The sequence below is a fragment of the Mercurialis annua genome, linkage group LG3 (genome assembly GCF_937616625.2).
Source record: "Mercurialis annua linkage group LG3, ddMerAnnu1.2, whole genome shotgun sequence".
NCBI classification, from domain to species: Eukaryota; Viridiplantae; Streptophyta; class Magnoliopsida; order Malpighiales; family Euphorbiaceae; genus Mercurialis; species Mercurialis annua.
Window position 1 is genome coordinate 67,271,733 of NC_065572.1, and position 26,293 is coordinate 67,298,025.

Sequence of the window (26,293 nt, forward strand, 5' to 3'; positions counted from 1 at the left end):
GAGTTTTGGAATTTTTTTTTAAAATGAACAAATCTATTGGGACAGAGGGAATAATATAATATATTCCGCTTTTTGTATTATTTTGTGAAATTTATAGACAAAAAAATTGAAGAATTTTTAATTGAAAAACATAAGAAGAAAGAACACACAAATATGACCGTAAAAAAAAAATAACAATAAACTATTATCATACTAAACCAAAAACCTCGATTCCGGTTGTTGGAATTGAGGGACCTTTTTGCCGGTTGCTGAAATCGACGAAGGCTGCAACAACTATTGGTATGGAAGAAGGTGGTGAAGGTGTAGCTTTTTTAGAGTTAGGTTAATTGGAGATAATTAGGAATAATTATAATTTTTTTTTCATAATTGACAAAGAGGAGAGTTTGTAAGAAGAATTGAACTTACGATTTGACAATTGTTCAACGTTTATATTATTTGAACTATAACTCATTAGTAGAATTTTTAATTAATTAAAATTAATAATGATTTAATTAGAATGTTAATCAAGATTTTAATTAGAATTAATTAGTGATAAACATGATTAATTAGTATTAATTAGGTTGATTAGCTGTTTCACTCTCTTGTTTTGTTAAATGGGTGAAACTAATCCGATTGTTTCAAGTTCAAGACAAAACTAACCTGGTTTCACAAACGTGCATTTATGTGATATTTCGTGCCAAGATGAGGTGGTGAAATGACCCCTTGTTCATGAAAATATAGTTAAGTTCTAATAAACTAAAAAAAAAATGAACTGATTGGTTCGATTTGTTTAAAAATATAATATATTAGATTGCTAGTACGCTAAATTTATTATTTTAGTTCGCTTCAGTTCAATAAATCGGTTTAAATAGGGTTTTGCACATCTCTATATGTGTCACTTATTTTAATAAATTTATTTCTATCCTTTTTGTTTTTGTTTTTAGGATATATATTTACTCCTATAAAAACCAGTGTTACCATAATTCGTTTTTTGGTTGGAGTACCACGAATTGGAACGTGCGTTCCAATTCGCGGTTCTCTGGAGCACCAAAAACGCTTTGGTACGCGTTCTGGTGCTCCATGTGAAGAGTTCCCATTATTGTTGATAGAAAGAAGAAAAGAGTGAAAAAGTTGCAGAAGTAAGGTGAAGAAGAAGAAGTAAAAGCGGCTGAGTGTTATTTTAATGAATTCAGATATTAAACTCATAGGGTTTTAATGTTTTGGGCTTATGGGTTATGGGCTTATTAAAATAACACTCACAGACAGCTGTCAATTTAAATTTATGAAAATACAAACACTAAAGTTAATAGATAGCTGTCAATTTAAATTACTTTTTCCAGAATTCAAAGAGTTTCACTTTAACCAAAATTTATATAATTAATGCCTAAAAAACTGAAAACACACTTATCAATAACTTAAATTACTAATATGTACTGCTAATATTTTGCAAAATATTAATTTTAGGTAAATATATGACAAGCGTTCCGAACAACAGAGGTACAACGTACCGTGTAAAAAAAAAGCGTACCAACTAATCCTACCCCCGACGTACCACAAAAAAATAAACTAACGTATTTCGTTCCCGTTCCCGTTCCACGACCCGAAACGCACCGCGTTCCGGGTAACACTGATAAAAACAGTAAAAAGGTCAATTTTTTTTTTTAATCAAAAGATAGACATAATAAAAAGGTCAATGTTGTTAAACAACTTCCTCACTCAATGTTCATCCATGCCATATATGTTGAACAAAAAGTGATGAAAGCAAAGAATAATTCAACAACAACAATAATAATAACACTGGAAATTTCATTTCTTTGCTGCTATTTTGTATTTCCCCCTCTCTTGATCATTCCAATCCTAAAGTAATCCCCTCTTCAAAACTCAGTAACACAAAGATCAAACATTTTAGTTACAAAAAAAAAACAGGCTCATTTTATTCACAATAACATCCAAGAATCCAATCATATTATAACAGTATCAAAGCTATACATAAACAAAACTATATATCTATCATATAATAATATTGTACAAAAAGAATATCAAGAACATGATTAAAAAAGAAGAAAAAAAAACAATCAAACTACAAAATAAAAAGATAAAACCATTAATATAGCAGATGAATTAATGTTTCTGGGTATTCTTTTTGTGAGTATATTTGTCTTTAATCCAATGAAAACCAGTAAGAGTCCCTTCTTTAACCTTCTTCACACCAGTTGAAGCCACTGCTTTAGTTTTTTCAAACCCTTCTCCTACCTTCTGCTTGTATTTGCTTGTGTTGTTGTTGCTGCTGCTGTTTTTCTTGTTCTGATCATCGTAGACGGGATCAGGACCGTTGTCCCATTGATCGGCCCATGATGATTCGTAAGGAGCGGTCATGATTCAAGAACTAGCTTGGAGACTTTGTGATGAAGAAATAAAATCAAGATTTGTTGAAGAAAAGAGTTATGCAGAGAAATATGTAAGGAAGAGTGTATATATATAGGTAAAACTTGGTCTAACTTGGAATACGTGGGGGTTGGAATTTTGACTAATCTATTTTTATTTAATAAAATGTGTATCATAGTTTTTCTATATAATATTACTCCAATATGTACACAGCCTGAGATTCGTAAGCTGAAATTTCCAAGAGGTGGGCTTCCAGATAATTAAAATATGGAAGCTTCCATAATCCTTACAAATTCCATTTTTTGACTATATGCCATCCTTGAAAACAATGAAAATCAGCAATGGATTTATAAAATGAAAATTAAAGCTGACGAAATTATATTATTAAAAACTTTAATTTTATGAGATGGAGAATTTACTATAATATGTTCTGTATAGATCCGTCCATGTATGAAATTATTATTTGGAACTCGAAAGGAAAATATCTTTTAGGTTTTGTTTTTAAATTTTAATTAAGTATTTTAATACTTTCTTTTCTGTTAAAAACTTAATTAAATGGAAATTTTTTGTCAAGATATCTTCCATTATAGTAATAAAGAAATTTGACTTTTAATTACTTTACTCTAAATGGTAGATTCTAGCTAGAAGCTTCATCACCCATACCATACGCGTATTCAAAGCTCATAATGTGTCTACATGGTTAATACACTCGTATACTTTGCTTAATCATCAAGTCAAGCTTTGAATTATTTTTTACAAAAATATTTTTTTTCTCTGTCTCTTTATTGATAATTCAATGTATAGAAATGAAGCTATAAAGAAAAGGGTAGGCAAGGTAACAGAATATTTATTTCAATTACTAGAAGTAATGGAACTTTCCAAGTTGTTACATGCATTTAGTTTGAGATAAACTATATAGTTCAAGACAGGTTTCAGTTTAATGATCATACGTATCTGGGCTGCGCAAGTACTTGCTGTAGAGCCACTTGGCTATGGTCACAGCATTTCCATTACTCGTTACTGCAAATTTTTTCCTACTGTTCTGCCAGTCGTTTGTGAGCTTTATCCACTCTCTTCTCCAATCGTTTAATGCAAAACCATGTCCGTTTTCTAAGCTTTTGATTAAGTATTTGAAATAGATAGCTGCTCGAGGGCCGTAGTAATCTCGCAGAAGACCGCTCCAGTACTTGTTCCCTACCACAGGAAATTGGATTAACTTTTGATACAAACCAAACCGAAAATCAACAGAACTAACTGGTTTTGTTCGCTTTGCAAGCTTTTAAATCATCAAAAATTCAGTTTAGTTCGGTTTTGATAAAAGTTTTAGTTTGGTTGCAGACCCCTTACTCCATTGAGATATTCATATTGATCTCCTTACCATAATCACGAAGAAGACTTGCTTCGTCCTCTGTGTTGTCGAACCACATTGTTATTTGAGTTCTTGCATTCCACTCAAACTGCATCTCAGAATGAGTTAATTAATTAATATACAGAACATAAAAGATTCTCTACATGGTTGGTACCTAATTGAGCAGCTACTTACTACATGGTTGATAACTAATTGAGTGGCTACTTACTTGTCTTTCTTGTTCTTCATCTTGAGCAAGTTGCTTCGCACTTTCTAACCAAGGTCCTAAAAGAAACCCTTCATGGCATCCTAAGAGTATATCCATGTCTTCGACAAGATCGAGGAACTTCTGACTTCGATTAGCAACTTCATAGCCATCGCCTGATCGGTAGGATTCTATGATCTTCAAGAACAGCTCATTTGCATATTTTGCCAAGACTTGTCTTGTCAGGTCAACTAAGTCATAACTGAGGATACAATAATGAAGACACCAGGACAATCAAATAGGTGCCTAATTGATAATAAATTGACAAAGTTGAAATATTGTTAATGTATCGAGCACGGGTTTTTAAAATTTAAAAAATGCTAACCGGTAAGTGCTGCTTCCTGATAGTTCCTCCCCGCATAAAATGAAAAGTTCTAATGCATGCAAAACTTCAGAAGTCGAGTACCATATGTGAGGATGATCATATGAATTAGAATTTTCTTTTAAGACCGCCCTTCTAGACACTGGTTTGCCGTTGTAGTGATGCCTATTCTTTCGTACTGAGATTGAGAATGGATCAATGTCGGGGAATGCTACTATTACATCCCTGTTTTTGTCCTGGTTCAATAGTCAAAAAAATTATATGAACCAAAAAAACATGGATATCACAGGGAAAATTCACTGCTAACTGCAACCATATAAATAAATGGAGTAACAAAGGCATGCGTTCGGGATATAGAATTTGGATGGATAATTTAAAAGTTACATTGTGGTTACACATGACATTTAATGGACCCAGCACAACTTTCCAAATAAAATAAGATATGCATTAAAAATACCCTGTGAACTTATACAGGGCGCCTAGTGTGCTCTATAAAGATGCATCAATCTTCCCCTATACTGAGCAAGGAAGTTACTTTTGTTTTGCATGGAAAAGAGCAATTTGACCAAATTTACAGCATAAGATAAGAAAAGAGATAAGGGACTTACATAGGCACCATCAGTGCAATTGTAAATTGTGTGATACAATATAATCCACGCATCTTGTATTAAAGGAACTGATTGACCATAGCGCCTTGTTGAATATAGATCAATCCATACCTAGGAAAAGGAAGAGTTAATGTGAATTTCACGTGTGACCTTCACTCCCAACTGATCCAACATTACCCACATTTTAAGAAGAAACATAAAGAAGTTGATATTTGCAAACCAGAGATGCGTTTTTAGAAGATTTAAAACAATGTTGCACACATGTGAGAATATGAAAATAGTATCCTTAGAAAGTATTAAAAAAAGGTAAATCGGAGGAAACGATGAACTTTAGCTCAAATGGTATGTGCGTTGTCGTGGGATCAATTCCTCCCACCAGCGCCAAAAATCCCCCGTTCCCAAATAATAAAAAATTCGAGGATAGTCCATGAATGTGACTAAAATATATGAAGCACAACTTTCCATTACCTTGACATCAACTTTCTTATGTTGAAATGCCATTTCAGACATGAGATCATACACAATGGGGTTCTGTTCTATACCTTCCATCGACATTCCCACACCAACCTTCAGAAAAAGAAAAACATTGGATAAGAAAAATGATTTACGTAAATTAGTTAAATTTGCGACAATATCTGGTATTAATAGTGAAGTGATTATTTAAACGTGGAGGAGAGGAAGGGCGAGAGATAAATTGCTGAAGACTGAAGTATGATTAGTAATTATGCACATTTGTTTCCATCAATTTTGATCAAAGGTTGAGGCATAAATGTGCCGGTTGGGATTTTATGCATGTATGCTGGTAAGATAGTGAAAATGCCGATCATTAGAAGAGTGAAGTTGAAGTTTACAGCTTTTCATAGTGCGCAATATAATGGGGAAAACTACCGGAGATCTAATAAATCAGTCGGCCAAATAAGCATAGGCAATACATGATTGTTATTGCAATTACTTATGCAAAGTTCTAATTGCAATCTATTTTTGTTATTAATCAGGTTCATTAATTCATTCTATGTTCCACATAGCATCCAAAAAACTAGACTAAGATATTTTAGCAATATTATGTAGTCACAATCTTTGAACAGTATTATATATGGTATGATGGGGCCACAAACCAATTGAATGTTAAACAAATTTGCATGGATTAGCAAGGTTTGCAATTGACATTACCATTGTGGAGTTTTCACTTGTGCGGGCTTCAACTGGTCCAGAAGCTACTGAATCTAAAATCCCATACATCTCCAAGTTTCCTGCAAAGTTGTGCAGCATACACCTGAACAGAAAAAAGAAAGACAAAAAATAAAAAACAGGGGAAAGCAAAAATAACAAACTTATAAATAAAGAACTTCTTGCACCATAATTATAAATGAAAAATTTCATTAGCTAGAATAGAAACACATCCTTATGTGTATCATGTATGTATTCACATTGGATTTGTCATTTAACGCCAGATAAAAAGAAAGAAATGAACTTGTGAAGGAGCTTTATCCCTAACTAGTTTTCTATTATTACTATTCTTTTATGTACTACTATTTATACCATGATGTAATGCAAGAAAGGATTCTATCTACAAAATTCTGATACAGATTCAACCAATTGCTTCCTTTGAGTTTCAACTCAAGCACATGTGATTTCATAATTGTAATTTTTAACTAGAGTCTGCTTTGTAACATCTAGGTGCAAATAATTGTTGGTCTATTTCTGTCGGTAAAAGGAGGATGGTTGTAAATGCTTAGAGAAGACAACTTGCAAATAAATCTTATGGAGGAAAAGGAAAAATAACAAATAACAAAGAAAAGAGAAAAATAGAAAACAACAACAATCTACCAGATGTAAGGAACACCGTAAAACTGATTTGATGCACTCCATATGGGTTTCACTTCAGCAAACAGATCGAGAACCACCAATCTTCCCACTGGAACGGAATGTAAAAGTGCCTGTAAAATATAAGGTTTGCAGATGGTATAAAATGAAAGGAACATATGCATAATTATACAACAAAAAAACAATTAGGGTAACAAAATGACCTAATAACAAGTATGACCTTCATTTGTGGAGGTCTCCAGAAAGGATCATAAGAGAACAGCCAACCCTGCAGAAACAAAGGTAAACAAAAAAGAAAGTCAAGGACAAATGTGGTAGATATAGATCAAAAAGAAACTTTAAACAATGAACTAGGATTAAAAGGTTAAATGAGTTAACACATTGTTCCTTCACCTGCATCAACCAGACAGCATCCCTATCACCATTTTGCATTCCCTTAAAGACTGCTGCACCTAATGCTGAAATGTACTCTGGGTCGTCAAGAGGTGGTGTATTCTCATCAAATGTGTCGCTGCAACGATGGCAGTTTAGTAATTCTATATAATAAAATAGGCTTAATTACTTAAAAAACCTCCACCTTGTAATATTTTTTCGTTTATACCATGACCTAGGAAAAAGTTCATTTGTACCCTTTTTTTGATTTTTTGTTTTCAACTCTACCCTAAAGCACTAAATTGAACTTTTTTTTATCTAGAAAAAGATTAAAATAATCCTTCATTTTTTAACTTATTTGTATTTTTTCAAATAGAAAAAAGATGATATAACCCTTCTATTTAATTATTTTAAATATTTTCATCCTATAATTAATTAAATTTTCAAAAAATAAAATTTTGGGGTACAATTGAAAACGAAAAATCAAAAAAAGGGTACAAATGAACTTTTTCCTAGGTCAGGGTATAAACGAAAAATTGTTTCAAGGTGGGTTTTTTTTAAGTAATTAGGCCAATAAAATATTTACTCGAATCTTAATCGGTTTATAGGATATAAGTTGCTTCTTGCAAAAATTAACATGAAAGCAGACAAAACCATACCAGTTGTATATGTGGCTTGAGCTTCCATATTCTAAACCAGCAAGCAATTTCAAACTTCAGAACAATTTCAAATTTGTTTACCATGAAGGAACGTGACTCTGAAATAACATTCTGATCCAGATAATCTTACCTTTCAGTTGCTCCTCAATAAATGCACTTCCAATCTCAATGAACAAAGGATCTGTTGCATCAAGAAGATAGGTGCAGCACCATCTATGGTCAGTCTTGACTGAAAACCTGAATCGGAATTTGAAGCATTTAGATTAATGATGTAATGACCATATAAAGTTATGCATGAAAATTCAACAACTCAAGAAATCCTACATCTCAAATTATTGGATCAAGCAAACAAAGTCTGAACGCTCATTTCGATCTAAAGTTGTGATTTGGTTTATTTATCTAAGACACAAGGTTAAATTCGTTAGTTTACTATTTAAAACTGACTTCGAGAATGTAAGATTATTATTGATATTTCGAATACACATCACATAAAATTTCTGTTACAATGCAGCATTTATAGGAACTACTACTCTGAAAGATTTCTTTGGATTATCTCAAAGTGGGTTTTCCACATTAACAGATTTAAAGTATCAATCTATCCATGGCCACAAGTTCCGAAGCAAAGTCATGTTGCAAGTTAGCACAGAATTCCTTACCAATTTCCTAAGCGTGCTATCTTTGCTGAAGGAAATATATTTTTCAGTGCTGCAGGAACATTTCCAGAGAAGGCTGGAAGGACTGAAAAGCAGGTTCACCGACATCACAAAAATCATGTCTCCAGAAGTTAGAAAGTAAAGCAGACATTCAATTAGTAAGCACAGTTGCGATAAGAAAACTTTGAGAGTAATTCTAGGTTATCTTATGATCAAAATAAATTTTAACTGAACAAATAATTAAGGGTGAAACCAGAAATAGAAAAATAGAATCATCAACATTAACCAAAAAGGAGAATCCTAAGAATTGTGAATTGAGAATTGGTACCTGGATTCATTCCAAGTTGATACATTCTTGTAAGAATTTTCTTCTGCAGAATCAATTGTTGATCAAACCAACTCTGTGGCAATGGTCCGCCCCACCTGTATCATCACAACAACATCGTCACCAAAAAACTTCTATTCTAGATATTTTACAGCAATGCCAGTGAAAGAATAATAGGTCCTGATGACAGAGGTCCCCCAAATACCGTAACGATATCAACTGCCATGAGATTCTTCTAAACAATAATGCATGTCTTACCAACTTACCTATGCAAATTACCCATACGTGACCAGGCAAGAAATGCAGGACCCCCAAAGAAATCATCCAAGTTCACATTGCTTATGTTATATTTCTGTTAACATAAAAGATAGATCATCAGAAAAACAAAAATTACAAGGTTTGCAGCCATGTGTTTTAAACTACTGGTCAACTATAATAGCAGTATGCAATCTTGAACTAATGCAGACAAACAAACAAACTGAAATGAGGTCACAGTTGAGTTATCAAGATATCATGGTAAAAAATAAATCACTAACCCCATCCTGGAAAAAAAACATTACACAATCTAAGAAGTCACATCAGCTTATCAGAAAAAGTAATTGTAAGACAATTACAATCATAAATCATATTGCCAATTTAAGTTTGTCCAAAATAAAGCAACATTTAGCTGCTATAGTGAATATTAAAATTATCACGCAATGCATGTGTGGCAATAGAACTGCTTGCAGTAAGTAAGGATAGGATAAAAATGAAAGAACAGATTTCATTGTGCAGATACACAGATTCATTTGTTGCTTTTGTAATCGATAAGGACTAAATAAGACATGAGTACCCAAGTTCATAGTTGTTTTCCTCCCAGAGAACTGACTACTACTACATGCAAAAATATTGAGAGTTGAGACTACCATACACTGTCTCCTTCAATAAATTTAAACTAGAGGTAAAATTATACAAGCGAATTGCATAATGGAAACTAGATTTCAGTTTCATAATATCCTTGTCAGTCTGGATGCTGATTATTTTCAAAGAAGGATAGGGACAATGAGTATCAATGTCAATAGTAAACAAATTTGTTCCATATCAAAGTAAAGATTAAAAGTATCCATGAAAGTGAAAGTTATGAATTTAAAACTTAAATCTACAAAAATGGAGATCAATAGGAGGAAAGGCACCTTAAAAACTTTTTGCCAAATAGCCTCTTGCCCGGTGAAGGCTAATGGCAGGTTGATTCCTTGAAGAGCCATCCAATCAATTTCTTTTTCCCATCTTTTCCAGTCCCACCATGCAAAGGTGTCTACCAAGAATACACATTTAACAAACCAATTCAGCATTTACAGGCCAAAAGTCAAAACTTCAAAAACATGGATCCCAAATATCAAGATAGAAACTTACAACTAGATGTAACAGCATTCTGATAATAATTCCAAGGAACAGGTCTTTGAACCAACACACCGCCATGTCGAACACGAGGAAGAAAACCTAATTTAGGTATCGAATCAAGTTGCGCACCACCAGTTTTATCCCAAGATATGTGGGAACCACACCAATACTTCAAATACCAATGCAAACCAGCCAAGATTTCCACTCCAGTCACCCCAGAAATTCTACTCAATCAAAACTCAATTCATCATTATATCTATCTTATTAATCTATTTCATATCAGAAAACGAGTGAGGAAGATAACATACACAATTTCAGGAGCACCAGAGCCAGTTACGAACGGATAATTTTCAATTATAAAACAAGATTCCCCACCACATTGCTCCTAATTATAAAATAAAAAAGAAACAGACTTATCAGTAAAAATTCATACACCACAGCTGAATATTACCGAATTTAATTGAGATGGAGTTAATTAGTTTACCTTGGAGACAATCCGTAACTGGAAAGCAAAAGAATGAGAAGGAATCAACCGATTAAGAACTCCATAAGCTGCAGCTACTTGTACTGACGGAGGAGCTCGCTCGCGTTCTTGAATCTCGAGAAGGCGCGAAATGTAACCGACGCCGATCGTTGAAGACTGAGCAACGGAGAGTACAGTACTGAAAAACACCAGCAATAAGAGCGAAATAGCGGGAAGCAGAGGAAAATTCATATCCATGATGGCAGTGGTATAACAGAAGGATGGTGATTGTGAAATTAGGGTTTAAAAAAGAAGAGGAAATTGAAAATTTTTGCATTTTTTTATGGTGTGATTAGAGATTCTTATGTTCAAGAACAACAGACAAATTAACGATGCCGGCGAGAGAAGAAAAAAATACGGAGGGAAATGACGTCGGCGCCGATTTGTCTGGTCTGGTGTGGCAGTTAAGATGTCATGTGGAGGGAAATGGGCTTTGAGAACTCAGGCCTGTTTGTTTCTTGAGGCTTGTTGAAGACTATGGGCTTCATATTTGGGCTATGTGTGGCCTCTGTAAGACTGTAACCATTAACATGTCATAAACTATTAAGGTCCATTTATTTATTTTCATAAAAATATGTAATCATAAATTCATTTACAAATAAATTTTATAAAACTTTATACAGTTCATTTGAACCAAGAGCCTACCAAAATGAATATATATTTGTATGAATATAGCAGTGAAGCATGTTTTTGGCTTATTACTTAGTAGTAGAGTTGATCATTGAATCGAATGCCCACTTTACTCGTTTAGCTAGATCTGATTTATAATTAGATTTTTTTTAATACATACGGATTTGAATTTTTAAACTTGATAAAAGTCTATATGACTTTAAAAAAGTTTGGTTTGCATAAATTTAATTAATGGACAAGTTAAGATAGTAAATATTATAACTTCGAAACGAACTTAAACCCGCATCTAAAAAAGTTAAGTCTGGTTGAGTCTGGTCTGAATCTACCTATGAACATGTATATTTAGTAGTGATAGTTGATTTCTTCGAAGACCATGAGTAAATTGGAAGAAACCAACAATGGGTATTTGAAATGATATTCATATGGAATTCACATGCATTGCATTAATTTTTGCTACAAATTTACCTAGACAATGCTAGTATAGTAGAAGAGCATCTAGGGTTTTACTCTATGAGTACAAGGGTTCATGAGAGCAACACATGGCACCCAAATGGTATTGAAAGTTGAAAATCAATGAGGTTGATGGTCCAATAATATTGTCACTATGGGACCAATAGACAAGATAAATATGTAGATAGGTGCAAGTTGTACCACTAGCTTATATTGTAATTGGAATGAGTAGATATGTGTCATAGCTAGCTAGGTTTATATAGAACCCCATATGTCCATGATGTATGCAAATTATAAGATCTTAGAATAAATATAGGTAGATTTATAGAGATGGAACCTAATTACATGCATTTTATTTGATGATTTGTATATTTGTCACCTTGCAAGTTGCTTTCATTCAAATTATAATTCCTAACTAATTGTGTTGGCTCTGAATTTGGTCCCCTCACTACCTTCAAAAGCTGGGTAGCTAATTTCATAAATTATAGCTAGAAGGAATTAACCAAACAATTAACCAGAATAGTTCATTCGGTTAAGGAAAAAATGTAAATTAACATAAAATTGGTTAAAATATCATTTAAAAACATTATATTTGTACACTCCATATGTTTACTTTGTACGCTTCAAATTTTAATTTTCTACCTAAAGATTTTACTTTATACTTTTCGTATTAAAGATGTATCATAAACATATCATTGATGTATCTTTATGGTATTGATATGCATATATGATGTATCTTTAAGGCAGGGACGGATGTAAGGTAGGGCCAGGCATGGCTTGGGCCCTACCTCACATAATTAACTTTTTTTTATCTAAGCTGATTTCAGTTTTCCTGGTTAGAGTTAAATGGAATTAGGCATCTATAACTTCACCTGGTTACAAAATAATGATGTAAACTTTTATTTTATAGCAAAGCTCAGTGTACTATTTGGGTTAGCCTAAGATACTACTGAGATGAGGAGTGTGTGGCAAATCAAAATGTATAATAATTTTAATATTTATATAAATCAATTTAAACTTTCTCTTAGGTTGCATAATCTCTATATAAATTAAATTCTAATTATTAATTTTTCAGCATTTTCTATTCAAAAACATATTCTTAATTTTCTAACTATTTTCAAATATAATAAATTTAATTTCTAATAGCACTCATGATGTGTGTTAGCAACTCAACGATTTGACTAATTTTTTCATTTTTTTTAAATCCTCTTCGGTTTATCTGAAAATTTAACACCACTAATCAAATTTTGATTTGAAGGTACTTAAACTTTTGATTATAAATTTATAATTTTAATTCAGAACTAATTTTAGTTGATTTATATAATGATTAATTATTGTATGTAACAAACTATATTTAAAAAATCGTCCATAATTTAAAAGGAAAATTAAACAAGTTCTTAAAATTAATGAAAAAATTGATATATTTTATATAATGCGATTTTTAACTTTTTATTTTATTTTACATTAATATAATAATTATACATATTGATTATATTTTTCGTTATATGATACTTGGATTTGTGCCCTACCTGAATTTTTGGGCTGGCTTCGTCATTGCTTTAAGGTATACAATATTTGTATATGTGATGCTTAGACAAAAATAAAAAAATTAATTTTAAAAAATAGATAAAGATGTATTTTTTAAATCTAAAATAAAATTTTAAAAATAGTTTTGTAGTTTTTATTTTTGATATATAGTACATGAATTGTCCTAAATGAGATCAACTAAGGACATCTTTAAATCTTTTATATCAAGATAAATTTTTAGTCGAACTAGTAGATTTCTTACGGAGGCAAATTTGGCCTTCAAATTTTAAACCACTCCATATATGGATATGGACAGAATCGAAATCTCATTTAAATCAGAAAAATATCCTACCAATTAAACTACCCGATTAACTTTTATGTGTAAAAAAGCCAAAATTGTTAAGAAATGCAAGAATAAATATAGTGATTATGATATGCAACAATGACTATACATGGTAAGCTTACTTAACACTTGACAGCAATTTAACATTTAAAACGAAAGCCCTAACATGACATGGCAAATGATATTAGGCTTAAGCAAATGTCAAACTTTATATGGAAAATTATCTTCAACTTCAAAGGGCAGAAAGTCAACTAATTTAAGCTATAAATTGAAAAGAAAATGATACATTTGCTATTAAAAAATGGATAAATATACGAACCTAATTTCAACAAAATTATAATTAACATTGAAAATGAATTACATTTTTCCTAAATTATAATCAAGATATGCTATGTCCAAATTGTACCACTAAACAATTACTATATCCTGTGTTTGATAGGCTATTGCAATTACTTCGAAGCACAATTGCAAAATTCAAAATTCATAGAGAAAAACAACATGATTATTATTTCTTGAGAGAAATTAAAGTTAAACCCAAATTTTTGAAAATCAAAATTGATGATAGTTGGTTTGACTGATATATTAAATATATAATTATTATCATTTTATTATAATTTTTAAATTAATTTTGAGTGGTTTAACATGTCCAAATTCTGATCAAATAAAAAATAATCAAATCTAATCTGACCAAAATTATGATTCTTTTCTCCATTTGAAGCCGAACTGCTCAGCAATTTTTGGTTGAACCAGTCGAACCGACCAGTCTAGACTGATTTTTAATATACCGATTGAAACTAATGATATTTAATGTCAATCACATAACATGTCATGTAAAGTAGTATTCCAATGGTTCAGAATCAACAACCCCTATAAGATGCATTAAAGCTTGCTTTATTTCTAGCTACTTCATTTGCACCCCCTCTTAATTTTAGCACACCAATTAGTAATATCTTCAATTGGAGTATATCAAAATTGCACCATAGTCAAACCGAAAAAATCAATTTGGTTAGGTTCAATTAAATATTGTAAAGACTTGGTTTTGATTATAAAAAATTAGCTAAATTATGATATAAATCGAGCCAGAATAACCAAATGAACAGTTCGGTTAAAAAAATTTACTCCTTAAATTTTTGGTTTGGTTTAACAATATAATTTCTTTAGTTTAATTCTGTTCGAACCGAATGCACCTCTAGCCATAGTTAAAGCTCAGTAGTTTTTTTTTAAAGAAAGCTCAGTAGTTTTTTACGCATCATTTTCACTATTTTGATGGGTCCAACGTAACAAAATGAATGGCTTTACATACTTTATTTCCATGATCATATATGCCCAAAGGATCGGAAATTGTTAAACGAAATAACTAACCAAAGCCAAGAAATTATAGCAATGCATTAAAGTCATTTACTAAATTTGGGAGACATAGGCAGGCCTAATGAGAAAATGACTTTTCCTATTAGTTTCAACACCAATGGGATCATTCCATGCTGCTCTATGAATTAATCTTGGCTAATTATTTGTATATGTGTTTTTTATTTAATTACGTAAAATTATAACATGATAAAAAATTAATCGAAAGGTGAAAAAGGTAAAAGTAAAAATGAACTAATTGTAGTATGAAAAAGGAGAAAAAGAAGTAGGTAATTTTCTGCCTTTTTTTTAACATGCTTCACTTAGCTTGGAAGAAATAGCTGAGTTGGTGGTAGCATAGAGCCCAACTATTATAATTAAATTACAAGAGAATAATGTATACATCCATTGATAAAATGCTTAGATTCACAAAAGAAAATTTGGACTTTCTGCTGCTTAAAATTGTCAATTTTTTATTGTCAAATTTAAAAGATTTTTAAAAAGAAAGCAAACCAATCAATTAAACTAGCAACCTTTCCAGTTTGGCCGTGGTTTCAGATTTTGCGACGACTGCTGCTGGGTACCGTCGTGTAGTTGGATTTCGGGCTCATTTCTATTTTTTCGTTAAATTGTCTGTAAAATTACATTCGTCTTATTTTTCTCACAACATACATTATTTTTACTTTTCTTTTATATATGCAAATTTTTAGTTATTTTTTGAAAAACGCAATGTTTATTGTAATTTATTCTTTATCTTAATGCAAGTTTGTGTACTTGTGTTAGTACCCGCACTGTACCTTTAAAAACAAAACTTGATAATCATATCAACATATAGTGCACGACATACTCATAGAGAAGCAGAATGGAATTGTCGTCCACTTAGCATTTACAGAGTGATTATATATAGAGAAATATATTGATCAAAGACTAAATTAAACATCTTTTATGATCAATTAAGCAAAATTAAACCGAATTATTATATTTCACGAGGTTCCAACCATAAATAATATTGTGACAGATACACACCTAGCCTACCCATCAATGTCCACTTTTTAAGATTTTTTAGGTCTGCCCTTTTATGGTATGTTCTAATCTATTATCATAAAGCAAAATGTCTTTATCATCTTATTTTAAATCAACCCAAAAAATATTTTTAACCTATGGTGTAATTTTATGAATAAAATACCAACTCGGTCTTTTAATTTATGATTTAAAATTAAATAACTCACTTTTAAACATATCAATTAAGGATAATATGAACAAATTCAAGGATCGTATTGATCCAATTTTATCATAATGTACGCTATATTGGAACCTTGAAAACTACACAAATCTTCTCCAAACCTAATTGATAAGTTTGTATCATACAACAAACTAAATGTGAAGTTTAATGAGTGACATAATAATTAGATTTAGGTTGATTTCAGGAGATGGAAATTGTAGTTAGGAGAAAACATGTGGATGCTTGCTGACCATCCACTATACAACTATTTAAATAGTAGTGGGTCAAACTTTCCTTTGCTTAATAAGTATATTGAAGATGAAACTTACTTCACTATAGATCCTTTTCTTTAATTATTATCGAAGCTCCAATGTATTTATATCAACTATACAAGTAAAAGTGAGCTCATTTCTTTGTATAATTTTTTATAAATATATTAATTTAACTATCATGTGGTTTTTATTTATGATATAAAATGTTATGCTATATCGACCATGTGGTATGGATTTTTAGTAAAAGAATCAATTTTTATAATAGATGATATAACTTATAATAAAAAAAAATCAGTTGATAGAAATAATGTAAATTTTAGGTTGAATTTATTTTAGTCTAAATATATAAATAAAAATATATAAAAACATACATGAATAGACTATGATATTTATTTATAAAGATTCATTTTATTTATTAAATTAATAAATAATATATATATTTATTTAGTTAGATTAGATTGAATTGAAAATAAATTAAGCGATTAAGTTATATTTTATTTATGTCAATTAAGCCGTAAATTAATTTTTCTATCGAAATTTGACATTTTTATTGAAAGTTATGTTTTATGATATAATTTTTTTTTCTATAGAACCCTTTGTATTAAAAGTCAAAATTTCAAAATAGAAATGAATATATCCTTTTTCTATATATAAAAGTAATTAATATTAACTTAAATAGATGAATATAGTTTTACGTAGATATTTTAAAATTCGACACCTTCTACATTTCTCAGAAAGTAAAAAATACCAATCATAATGATACAACTCCCTAATTGGTCCCTTTCTTTATTTCTTGTTTTGATGGATACATGATTCATTTCCCAAACTTACTAATCATATCGCAATACATCTTTCAATGGAAATATCAGATTTAATGTTTCTATTTTCTCATCAAGAAATGTTAAAAGATGAGAATAAATAAATGCCTTCTTGCTATATATGCATAACCACCTATTCGTACACTCCACCAATATATTAAAAAAATGTCTAAGTGGGCCATCCTTGCTTCACTTTTTTTGCTAATCATGCAAATTTTTCCTTAACCTAATCTTGATTATCTCACTTAATCTCATTTTATAGCCTCTATATAGCTCACTCATTTCACCTTCTTCCTCTCATTCATATTATTTTTCTTATTAGATGACATATATGTTCAAGAATCATGTCACTCAATTCAGATTCTGATTCTAGTAATAGTCATAAAAATGTAACCCTAAAATCGCTTTCTTCACAGCCAAGTCTCCAGTCACTTCCTTCCCTCACCACTTCCAACCACCACTACTTCCTTTCCGCCGCCACCCGCCACCACTGCCTCGCCACCCTCAAGGGCCACACCACTTACATCTCTTCTCTAACCCTAGCCGGAAAGTTCCTCTACAGTGGCTCCTCCGACAAGGAAATCCGGTCTTGGAACCGAAATCCTTTAGACTCCTCAGAAATACTCACCGTTGTAGCTGTGGGGAAAGGTGCAGTGAAATCCTTAGTAGTTTCAGCTGATAAATTATTTAGTGCTCATCAAGATCACAAAATCCGAGTCTGGAAGATTACTAATAGCAACGATCAAGAAAAATACACCCATTTAGCTACACTTCCTACACTCGGTGACCGTGCTTTCAAGATTTTACTACCGAAGAATCAAATTCAGATCAGAAGGCATAAAACATGCACATGGGTTCATCATGTCGATACGGTATCAGCAATCGCCCTGTCGAGCGATAAATCTCTTCTCTACTCCGTTTCGTGGGATCGAACACTCAAGATTTGGAGAACGAGCGACTTCAAATGCTTGGAGTCCGTAACAAACGCACACGATGATGCTATAAACGCGATAGCAGTATCAAACGACGGAGAAGTAGTTTATACAGGCTCAGCTGACCGGAAAATAAAAATGTGGAGAAAATTAGACGATCAGAATAAGAATAAGAATAAACATTGTCTGGTGGCTACATTGGAAAAACACAAGTCGGGAATCAATGCGCTAGCGCTAAGTAGCGACGGGGGAATATTATATTCGGGGGCTTCTGACAGATCGATAGTGGTGTGGCAGAAGGACGACGATGGCGTCGGGGGAGGCGGTATGGTGGCTGTGGGGGCTCTTAGAGGGCATACAGAGTCAATACTGAGTCTAGTGGTTGTGTGTGATTTGGTGTGTAGTGGCTCTGCGGACAAAAGTATAAGAGTGTGGAAATGTGTTGATGATAGGAACAGAAATTACTGTTGTTTAGCAGTTTTGGAAGGGCATAAAGGGCCTGTGAAGTGCTTAACAGCAACATTTGACTGTCGGAATGAATCTGAAAACTGTTACCTAATTTACAGTGGGAGTTTAGATTGTGATATTAAGGTTTGGCAAGTTCATGTCCCTATAGAGGCATAGATCATATCTAGCAGAGACTTTTGTTCTTCAAGTAGTAGGCCAATTTATAAATATAAGTTTGTACATATATGATTGAGATTTTGAGATGACACTCTTTTGGGATATCTTTCTTTTCATTTTCATCATCCATCTTTTCTTTGCTACTTCTCTTTGACTTAATTTCCTATTGTTTTACAAGGCCATCTATTGCATATAGCTATGACTTTCTAGTCTCATTTATTGAATTACAAAGATATTTATCTAAAAGTATAAAAGCATCATTTTAATAAATAATAAGAAAAGAAAAGTCCACACATGTGTAACACAACATAAGTGCCAAGAATTAGTGTTTTAAAAACTGAACTAGTGAGGCCAGTGGTTTTCAGTTCAACCGATGGTTCGTCTAGTTGAATGAATGATGCGTAAAAATAAAATGTTGAACACGGTTTGTGGGATCTATACCGGTTCAATCATAATCAACCAGTTCGATCTGACCCAACCCAGTTACATTGAATTTTCAGTTTTTAGAGTTGACTGAACTGGATAGTTGGACGGTTATTGCTTCAATTTAGTGCTTCTATCCGACTGTAATAGTCTTCCTTCGTTCATAAAGAGCTTAGCAAGCACCTACTATAACTATAAACTCAACACTTTAGTGGAGATTAATAGAAGCATATTTTCTCACAAAAGGATGAGCACACAAATATTCCGCGGAAAATTAGCCTTCCAACGATCTAGTTATAATATAACAATGTGATTTCAACAGGCTGGTCCGATCTATTTTTAAAATCATTGGTAAAAATATCATATATAGATTCAATAATTTTATGTTTGATTTTTCCTTCCATCGCAACAAGACGAAAACAGGGAATGGAAAGCACGAGTTTGAACTAGCATTTTCCATGCCATATACAGAATAAACATTAATATCCCAACTAAATCCATGGAAGTAAACTCAAATATTTTACTGACTGAACTAGTTACTATTGCTAGTGTGGGTCTAACCTAGATGATTAAGGCGTCTCAACTGCATCAAGAGATCATGGTTCGAATCCTGCTTTCGTAACTAACAACTTAAACATATTGAAGATTTAAAAGTCGTAAGTTATTTTTGACTCACAAAAAAAATTAGTTACCATTCATGAAGACATAGAAAATAATAGTAATTAATTAACAGCTATAACTAACTTTTTTTTAAATAAAACTATAACTTTGTTATGATTTTCTAGCCTTACAAAAAGCAATGTCAAATTACTGTTTAAGAATTGTCCAGAATAGTCATTTAGTGTACTCTAGACAAACTTTTAATTAACAAGTTGTTTGTTGGTATTAAATTAGAAGCTTCAGATCTTCTTTTCTTCAAGAGAAAAGAGGAGCATGGTATCCCCACCTTGCCCACTTATCGATCAACCAAAATGTTTTCAAATTCCTGTATGACTCTATTTTCTGTTTAAACTTTTAATTTTTTAAAACTCAACCATTAAGTTTTAATAAAAAAATCCATTACTTTTTGCCTAATCTTTCAGTAATCAGATTTTTCAGCTACATTGATTTGGAATTATGACTGACAATCTGATTAATACTTTAGATGATATTGTGAGAATATTCTCTGTGTCAACAAAATTCATGGAAATTCTGTTGAACTCAAAAGTAACATTTAATTGTTCAAATTTATTTTGAAATAGAAGAATATATTTTAATACGGATACGATATCAAACATAAAACTAAACTTTGTACGGACCGCTACAATTTAAACTAAATATTCTCGATTGTAATTATTCTCGATTTATCCTGTTACTGATCCTGCTGTTCAGCTAACACGAATTTAGAAAGTGGGTTTTTTAATTAATTAAGATGGGAAAGGCAGCACTTAGAAAAATTGTTGAATAGGATTTACTAAGATTGTACCTAAAAAACAAATCTTTAAAATAAATGCTCAAACAAAGCAATATAAACACACTTTATTTCTCTGGTTCGGCAGAAAGTTATTTCGACCAGATTCAAAGGAAACACTTATCAAACATAAAGCAGAAAATTAAGTTAGCTACTTCCAATATCAAAAGGCACAAATGTACAAAAACAAAATATTTCTGATATACATTTAGGAACGTATTGTCTATTTGATACACAAATCTTATAAAAATATGATAGCACCATCAGTAGTATTAAAAGTTGACTTAGTAAACAATTATAGAGCCCTGTAATGGTTTTGTCCGTTATTTATCAAAACTTTTAATTTTTTTGACATATTAATTTTTTTTTAATAAATCCACAACTAGGTTCAGTCTTCGAAGATTTGAGACTTCAAATTAACTGTGTGCCAATAGAGAGAAAAAAATATGAAGTACCATTTGTATTGAAGATTTTTTGATAAAAGGATTTATTAATTTTACAAAATTCATGAATTTTAATAAAATTAGTTGTTCAATAAAATAAAAAGATTATGAGAATACATGGATATATCATCCTCCAAATTTCATTATTAATGTTGAAATCGAAATAATGGAATTTTTAAATATTATATAAACAATGAAATTTTTAAATTCATAGATTTTATATGTTGAGATTTAAAATCTATTAATTTAACAAAATCCATTATTTTTTTTAAAAAAATCTTCATTCCAAACAGTGCCAAAATATTCTTGGAACAGTATAATATTAAATCAAGAAATGTTTAACACGAAAAGAAAAGAACAAATAAGAAAATAAATGGTACAAGTTTCCCTACACAGAAGAATAAAACAAATAATCAAAGAAGCAAACCCAGAAAAACAGCATTGATATGTTACCTTTCAACCGAACAAACAATTAAAAACTTGCATTATTATTGCAAAAAGAAACTATATACAATTAACTATACCAAATGGATAAACTAATTCACGTCAGAAGTTGCTTTATTTTTCCATATTATACATTAATTTCACAAGGTAACAACGTGACAGCTTGATTATTTCAGATATCTAACTTAAATCATATTCAGCTTATTAAATTATGATTTATTAATATGAGATCTTAAGCACTTTTGACCTAATTAACAGATTACAAGTGGAGTCTAAGTTAGGTAAATGTCACTTTCTTATCCCCACTATTTTTCCTAACCTACTCTTTCCTCTTCTGCAATCAAAAATTAACTCTTCTGATATTAATCACGCAAAAAACATTAGAGTATAATTTTCAACTAATCTAATCCTATATGCATTCTTAGACTAACTTGGAAATTGTGTGTCAGTGTGCGTGAATAAGCCCCCCGCCACGTTGGGGCAGCTGATGTATCATATTCGGGCGAAATGTTTGAACTCTTTTAACCTAACTGCGAAATAATTGCACGAACATAGACAACCTATTGAACTAAGGCTACAGTAATGTTGACATTAAACTGTGAGTGTGTGTAAGGATTTAACAAGCTCAAAGCAACTTATGTTCAAATCAATGACTATTATTTCCTAATGATTATGTCAAACATAGCAACGTAAAAGATGATATAGAAGCTAGCATTAGCAAATATATTATTTTATATATTAAACTTTCACTATGTAATAACATTAAATCTTACAAAATCACAAGTATTAGAAAAATCCATGAAAATCAAATAAACAATCAAACCAGCAGATATTTTGCCGATGATCAAACATTCATAAATCCTATTTACTTGATTTTAGAAGATATGGGAGTAAATTCATAAATACATTTAATGGGAATGCAATAAGCACAGAAGAGTGAACTAAGATAGATTGGGAGTTACAATGGTAATTTTGCTGGAGTACCTGGATCGCGCGGATACTTCCTTGGAGTGGGGCGATCTTTCACAGACATGATGGCAGTTCGCTGTCCATGTGGGCTGTGTGATTCGACTGCATAGAGTAAAGGTATAGCATAAATAAGGAAGCTGATTCTCAATCAAATGTTTGACTTAACATTCCAGCTTAAACTGGTGATTCCATTTACAGTGGCTGGCAACCTTGAATTAACCAAATAGCACATGATAAATCAAATCTTTTTATAACATATGCAAGTGCAGAAAACACATTCTTTCCACATCTCCCACCAATATTTTAGTTCTCAGCTTTAAGGGATTAAAATTGACTATTGTAAATAATCTTGACCCAATAACAGAGCTGTTGAGAATTATGATTTCACATAATTATTTTCGCAAAAAACTTATTTAATTAAGTATAACAGTCAGTACAATCTTATGTAGCAGTAATCTTACAGTCAGTTTACTTCATATTTTTTTTTTTTAAAAGACAACAGATTGGACAAACACATAGTATGAATACGTTTAAAAAATTCATTTAACACATTAAAATAACTCATTAGCCTTCTATTCTGAGATTATTAACTAACATATCAAAACCAGCAGTACATCGCGCATACCTGAACAAATGTGCAACAGAGATGCACCCATCAGTTGGATTGATTTTTCAGCATTTCTGACTTCCTCCTGCCCTCGTTTGACAAAAGAAGATCATTAATAGGTTATGTTTGTCAAAGATTTAGAAAAAATGAAGCTAAAAGAAATTAAATGAACAACTTTTCTTGTAGTAAGATCCATTAAGAGAATAAACGTAAATGAAATGGTGGAACATCTAATGACTGAGAAATATTTCATACTACAAGCCTTTTATTGTTTATATGCATCAGACCATTTCTAATAGTAATAGAAAGGCCTGGTCTATAAAGACTTTATTCTAGCTAGTATTAAACATCATTAGCTTAAAGAAAACGTAAGAATTTCAAATTCACAAAAATTTCAAGGTAGATAATAACACTGGAACTAGAATTCAGTGCTCATCTTAACAAATGAAAAAGAAAAAACTGATACTTTCATATATAAACTAATTTCCAGTAAAATATAACAATTAGGAAGAAGTTCCAAATCCCAAACCAAGATGCATACTTGTGGATCATGGCCCTTTGCAGCGACAAACAGCCCACCTACCCGAACTAGAGGAAGACAATACTCCGCTGAAATTGGGAAGAAAAAAAAAGTCGTCAAATCTTAACAGTTCCTTGCTTTACAGAATTACAGAAGCAAAAACAGGAAAGCTATGAAATTACCTAAAACTCTCATTTCTGCAACTGCTCTGGCCACTGCTACATCAAATTGCTCTCTATAAGACTCATTTTGCCCTAAACTCTGTCCTATAGCAAGGTTTAAGAAACTATTAACTAGCAGGAACCACTCAAACCTTTTCAAGCAATGCAAGCAAGCTCAATACATACCAAAAAATAAAATAATTTAAGAAATTTAAAAAGGAACAAATACCTCTGCTCTTCCCCTTATAACTTCAACATTCGACAACCCACAAAAATTAACCGCATGCTCCAAAAAAACACAACGCTTGTTCATTGACTCCAAGAGAGTAACTTTCCAACCTGCCATTAATACAAAACAGAAAATTTCATCCTCATCAACCATATGAACATTATTTACATGAAATCAAAATAATCAAATGCAGGATATCAATTTTGATGACAAGGTCTAACTCCCTTGAGCCAAACCCAGGATCACTGTCAAACCCCGGGATATGGACCGCCCACAAGCCCACATGCCTAGCAATTCCGGTCTATAATGGCCAACAGCCCAATTTCAACAACTCTATTTATTAGAAAGGGCATAGCCGGGTTTGAACCCAGCTTAGACCACTATATCAATTGAATCAAATTTTATGCAAACTCATATCACTCTACTTTTTCCACAGTTTTCATATATTTTAAACTACATTCAAAAAACAAAACAGAAACAAACCCTAGAATCACCTGGACAGGCAATGGCAAAAATTAGTCCAGGAAGTCCAGCTCCAGTACCCACATCAACAACTTTAAGATTGTCAATTGAAGAGCTACAATGCGAAACATATGAATTACATATAGGAGACAGCATTGCTAGTGAATCCTCTATATGCCTTGTCATTACTTCATTTTCATCTCTAACCGCTGTGAGATTCATTCTCTGGTTCCAGTCGAGAAGAGCATCGATGTAGAGTTGAATTTGATCTTTTTGGAGGGAATTTAGGGTTTCAAAATGAGAAGAACTGTGAATGGCTGTCGTTGTAGTTAGGGTTTTGGTATTGATTCTGTAAGGTGGACATGCTTTTAATTTTGTGATCGGAAGGTGTTTGATAAAAGTCCCCAGTGAGAAAGAAAACGGTGCACTGCTATTGTAAACCCGAAGCAGCATTTTCTTTTCCCGCGCTTGCTTGTCTTCTGACCCGAGGTCGTTAAATTTTGACAAACTCGCGCGTGGGCTTGGATCATGAGTAAACATGTTCCTGGGCCGAGCTTTAATATTTGGGAAAAGTTGAAAAATACTTGATTTTGTTAACATAATCTCAAAAATACTTATGTTCGTTTTTATTTGCGGACAACACTTATAAAAGAAAACAAATTGCACCTAGCACTTGATTAAATAAAAACATTAAAATTAATACTTAAAATCTTATTTTTCTAAACCCTAAATCCTAAACCATACTAAACCCTAAATCATGCTAAAGCCTAAACCCTAAACCTTAAATCATGCTAAACCCTAAACCCTAAATTATGCTAAACACTATATCCTAAATCTTAAACCCTAAATCCTAAATCATGCTAAACCCTAAACCCTAAATCATGCTAAATCCTATATCCTAAATCTTAAACCCTAAATCATGCTAAACCCTAACCCTAAAATCATAAACCTTAAACCCCTAAAATTTTAAAATCTAAATTCTAAATCTTAAAAAAATGGAGTTAAATGTTGGATGAATAAAAAAATGGAGTTAAATGTTGGATGAAATAAAAAGGTTGGGTTAAGTGTTGGATGAAATAAAAAGGTGAAATCAAGTGTTGGATGAAATAAAAAGGTGGAATCAAGTGCTAGATGAAATTAAAATGTGGGATCAAGTGTTGACAGAAAAAAAGACACTCAAGTATTTTTGGAATTATTTTTGATAATCAAGTGCCGAGTGTAATTTCCTCTTAATATTTTTATATAAAGTCCAACCTGAGTCTGGTTCGGGCTTCCCGGCTTTTACACTGTATATATACAGACTCGGGCCGAACTGTTTCGGACTTGCATGAGAAATTTCATAGTTATGAAAGTTAGAATCTGCTCATAAAATAGTGGGCTTTTATGGGTTCGTGTTTATGCCAAATTTTAATAAAAATTATTGTTCAATTTCGACTCAAGACGGACAAGATTGAACCAACCGGGCGGATATCTAAATCCATGAACAATTCTAATCATGAAACACCCATATATTTTTAAGGTTTTCTTTACATAAATATCGAATCTTTTAAAAATATTTATAAAAATAGGGAATAACTATACCAAACAAAGTAGAAATATATTTTAAAACATATGTGTGTTTATTATGTTATAATTTCAATATATTTTTATTACAATTAATAATTAAATTATAGTATGCTTTTCGTATATAATTAGATGAATTTAAAGATATTTTAATAAATTATTGATATTATTATTAATATAATTCATATATTTTTAATTTTATAACATGCCACAAGTC

The 26,293-nt window shown here is 31.7% G+C and overlaps 4 protein-coding genes across 5 annotated transcripts; 1 reads left to right on the plus strand and 3 right to left on the minus strand.

Annotated features, from left to right (window-relative positions):
• Positions 1 to 1,927: 1,927 nt before the first annotated feature.
• LOC126673698 (uncharacterized) lies at positions 1,928 to 2,481 on the minus strand. Its single transcript, XM_050367931.2, has one exon. The coding sequence runs from the start codon at positions 2,353 to 2,355 to the stop codon at positions 2,101 to 2,103; it is 255 nt and encodes an 84-aa protein (XP_050223888.1). The 5' UTR covers positions 2,356 to 2,481; the 3' UTR covers positions 1,928 to 2,100.
• A 719-nt stretch (positions 2,482 to 3,200) lies between these two features.
• On the minus strand, positions 3,201 to 11,032 carry LOC126673696 (alpha-N-acetylglucosaminidase-like). Its single transcript, XM_050367930.1, has 19 exons — positions 10,605 to 11,032; positions 10,429 to 10,505; positions 10,133 to 10,344; positions 9,913 to 10,034; positions 9,007 to 9,092; positions 8,744 to 8,838; positions 8,419 to 8,500; positions 7,893 to 7,999; positions 7,763 to 7,793; positions 7,125 to 7,242; positions 6,952 to 6,999; positions 6,735 to 6,844; positions 6,078 to 6,180; positions 5,376 to 5,474; positions 4,908 to 5,018; positions 4,303 to 4,535; positions 3,942 to 4,179; positions 3,743 to 3,821; positions 3,201 to 3,558 (listed from the first exon to the last, which is right to left on the minus strand). Exons 1-19 carry the CDS (start codon positions 10,839 to 10,841, stop codon positions 3,302 to 3,304), a joined length of 2,445 nt encoding a protein of 814 aa, XP_050223887.1. The 5' UTR covers positions 10,842 to 11,032; the 3' UTR covers positions 3,201 to 3,301.
• Positions 11,033 to 17,536: 6,504 nt separating this feature from the next.
• LOC126671058 (protein JINGUBANG) lies at positions 17,537 to 18,909 on the plus strand. Its single transcript, XM_050364754.2, has one exon. The coding sequence runs from the start codon at positions 17,594 to 17,596 to the stop codon at positions 18,803 to 18,805; it is 1,212 nt and encodes a 403-aa protein (XP_050220711.1). The 5' UTR covers positions 17,537 to 17,593; the 3' UTR covers positions 18,806 to 18,909.
• A 3,425-nt stretch (positions 18,910 to 22,334) lies between these two features.
• Positions 22,335 to 25,004, minus strand: LOC126671549 (uncharacterized). 2 transcript variants are annotated; one of them, XM_050365330.2, is made up of 6 exons: positions 24,546 to 25,004; positions 24,052 to 24,161; positions 23,844 to 23,922; positions 23,725 to 23,750; positions 23,160 to 23,226; positions 22,335 to 22,636 (listed from the first exon to the last, which is right to left on the minus strand). In XM_050365330.2, exons 1-6 carry the CDS (start codon positions 24,964 to 24,966, stop codon positions 22,524 to 22,526), a joined length of 816 nt encoding a protein of 271 aa, XP_050221287.1. In that variant the 5' UTR covers positions 24,967 to 25,004; the 3' UTR covers positions 22,335 to 22,523. The 2 variants fall into 2 exon arrangements, with proteins under 2 accessions (XP_050221287.1, XP_050221286.1); XM_050365329.2 differs by having other exon boundaries at positions 23,683 to 23,750.
• Positions 25,005 to 26,293: the final 1,289 nt, after the last annotated feature.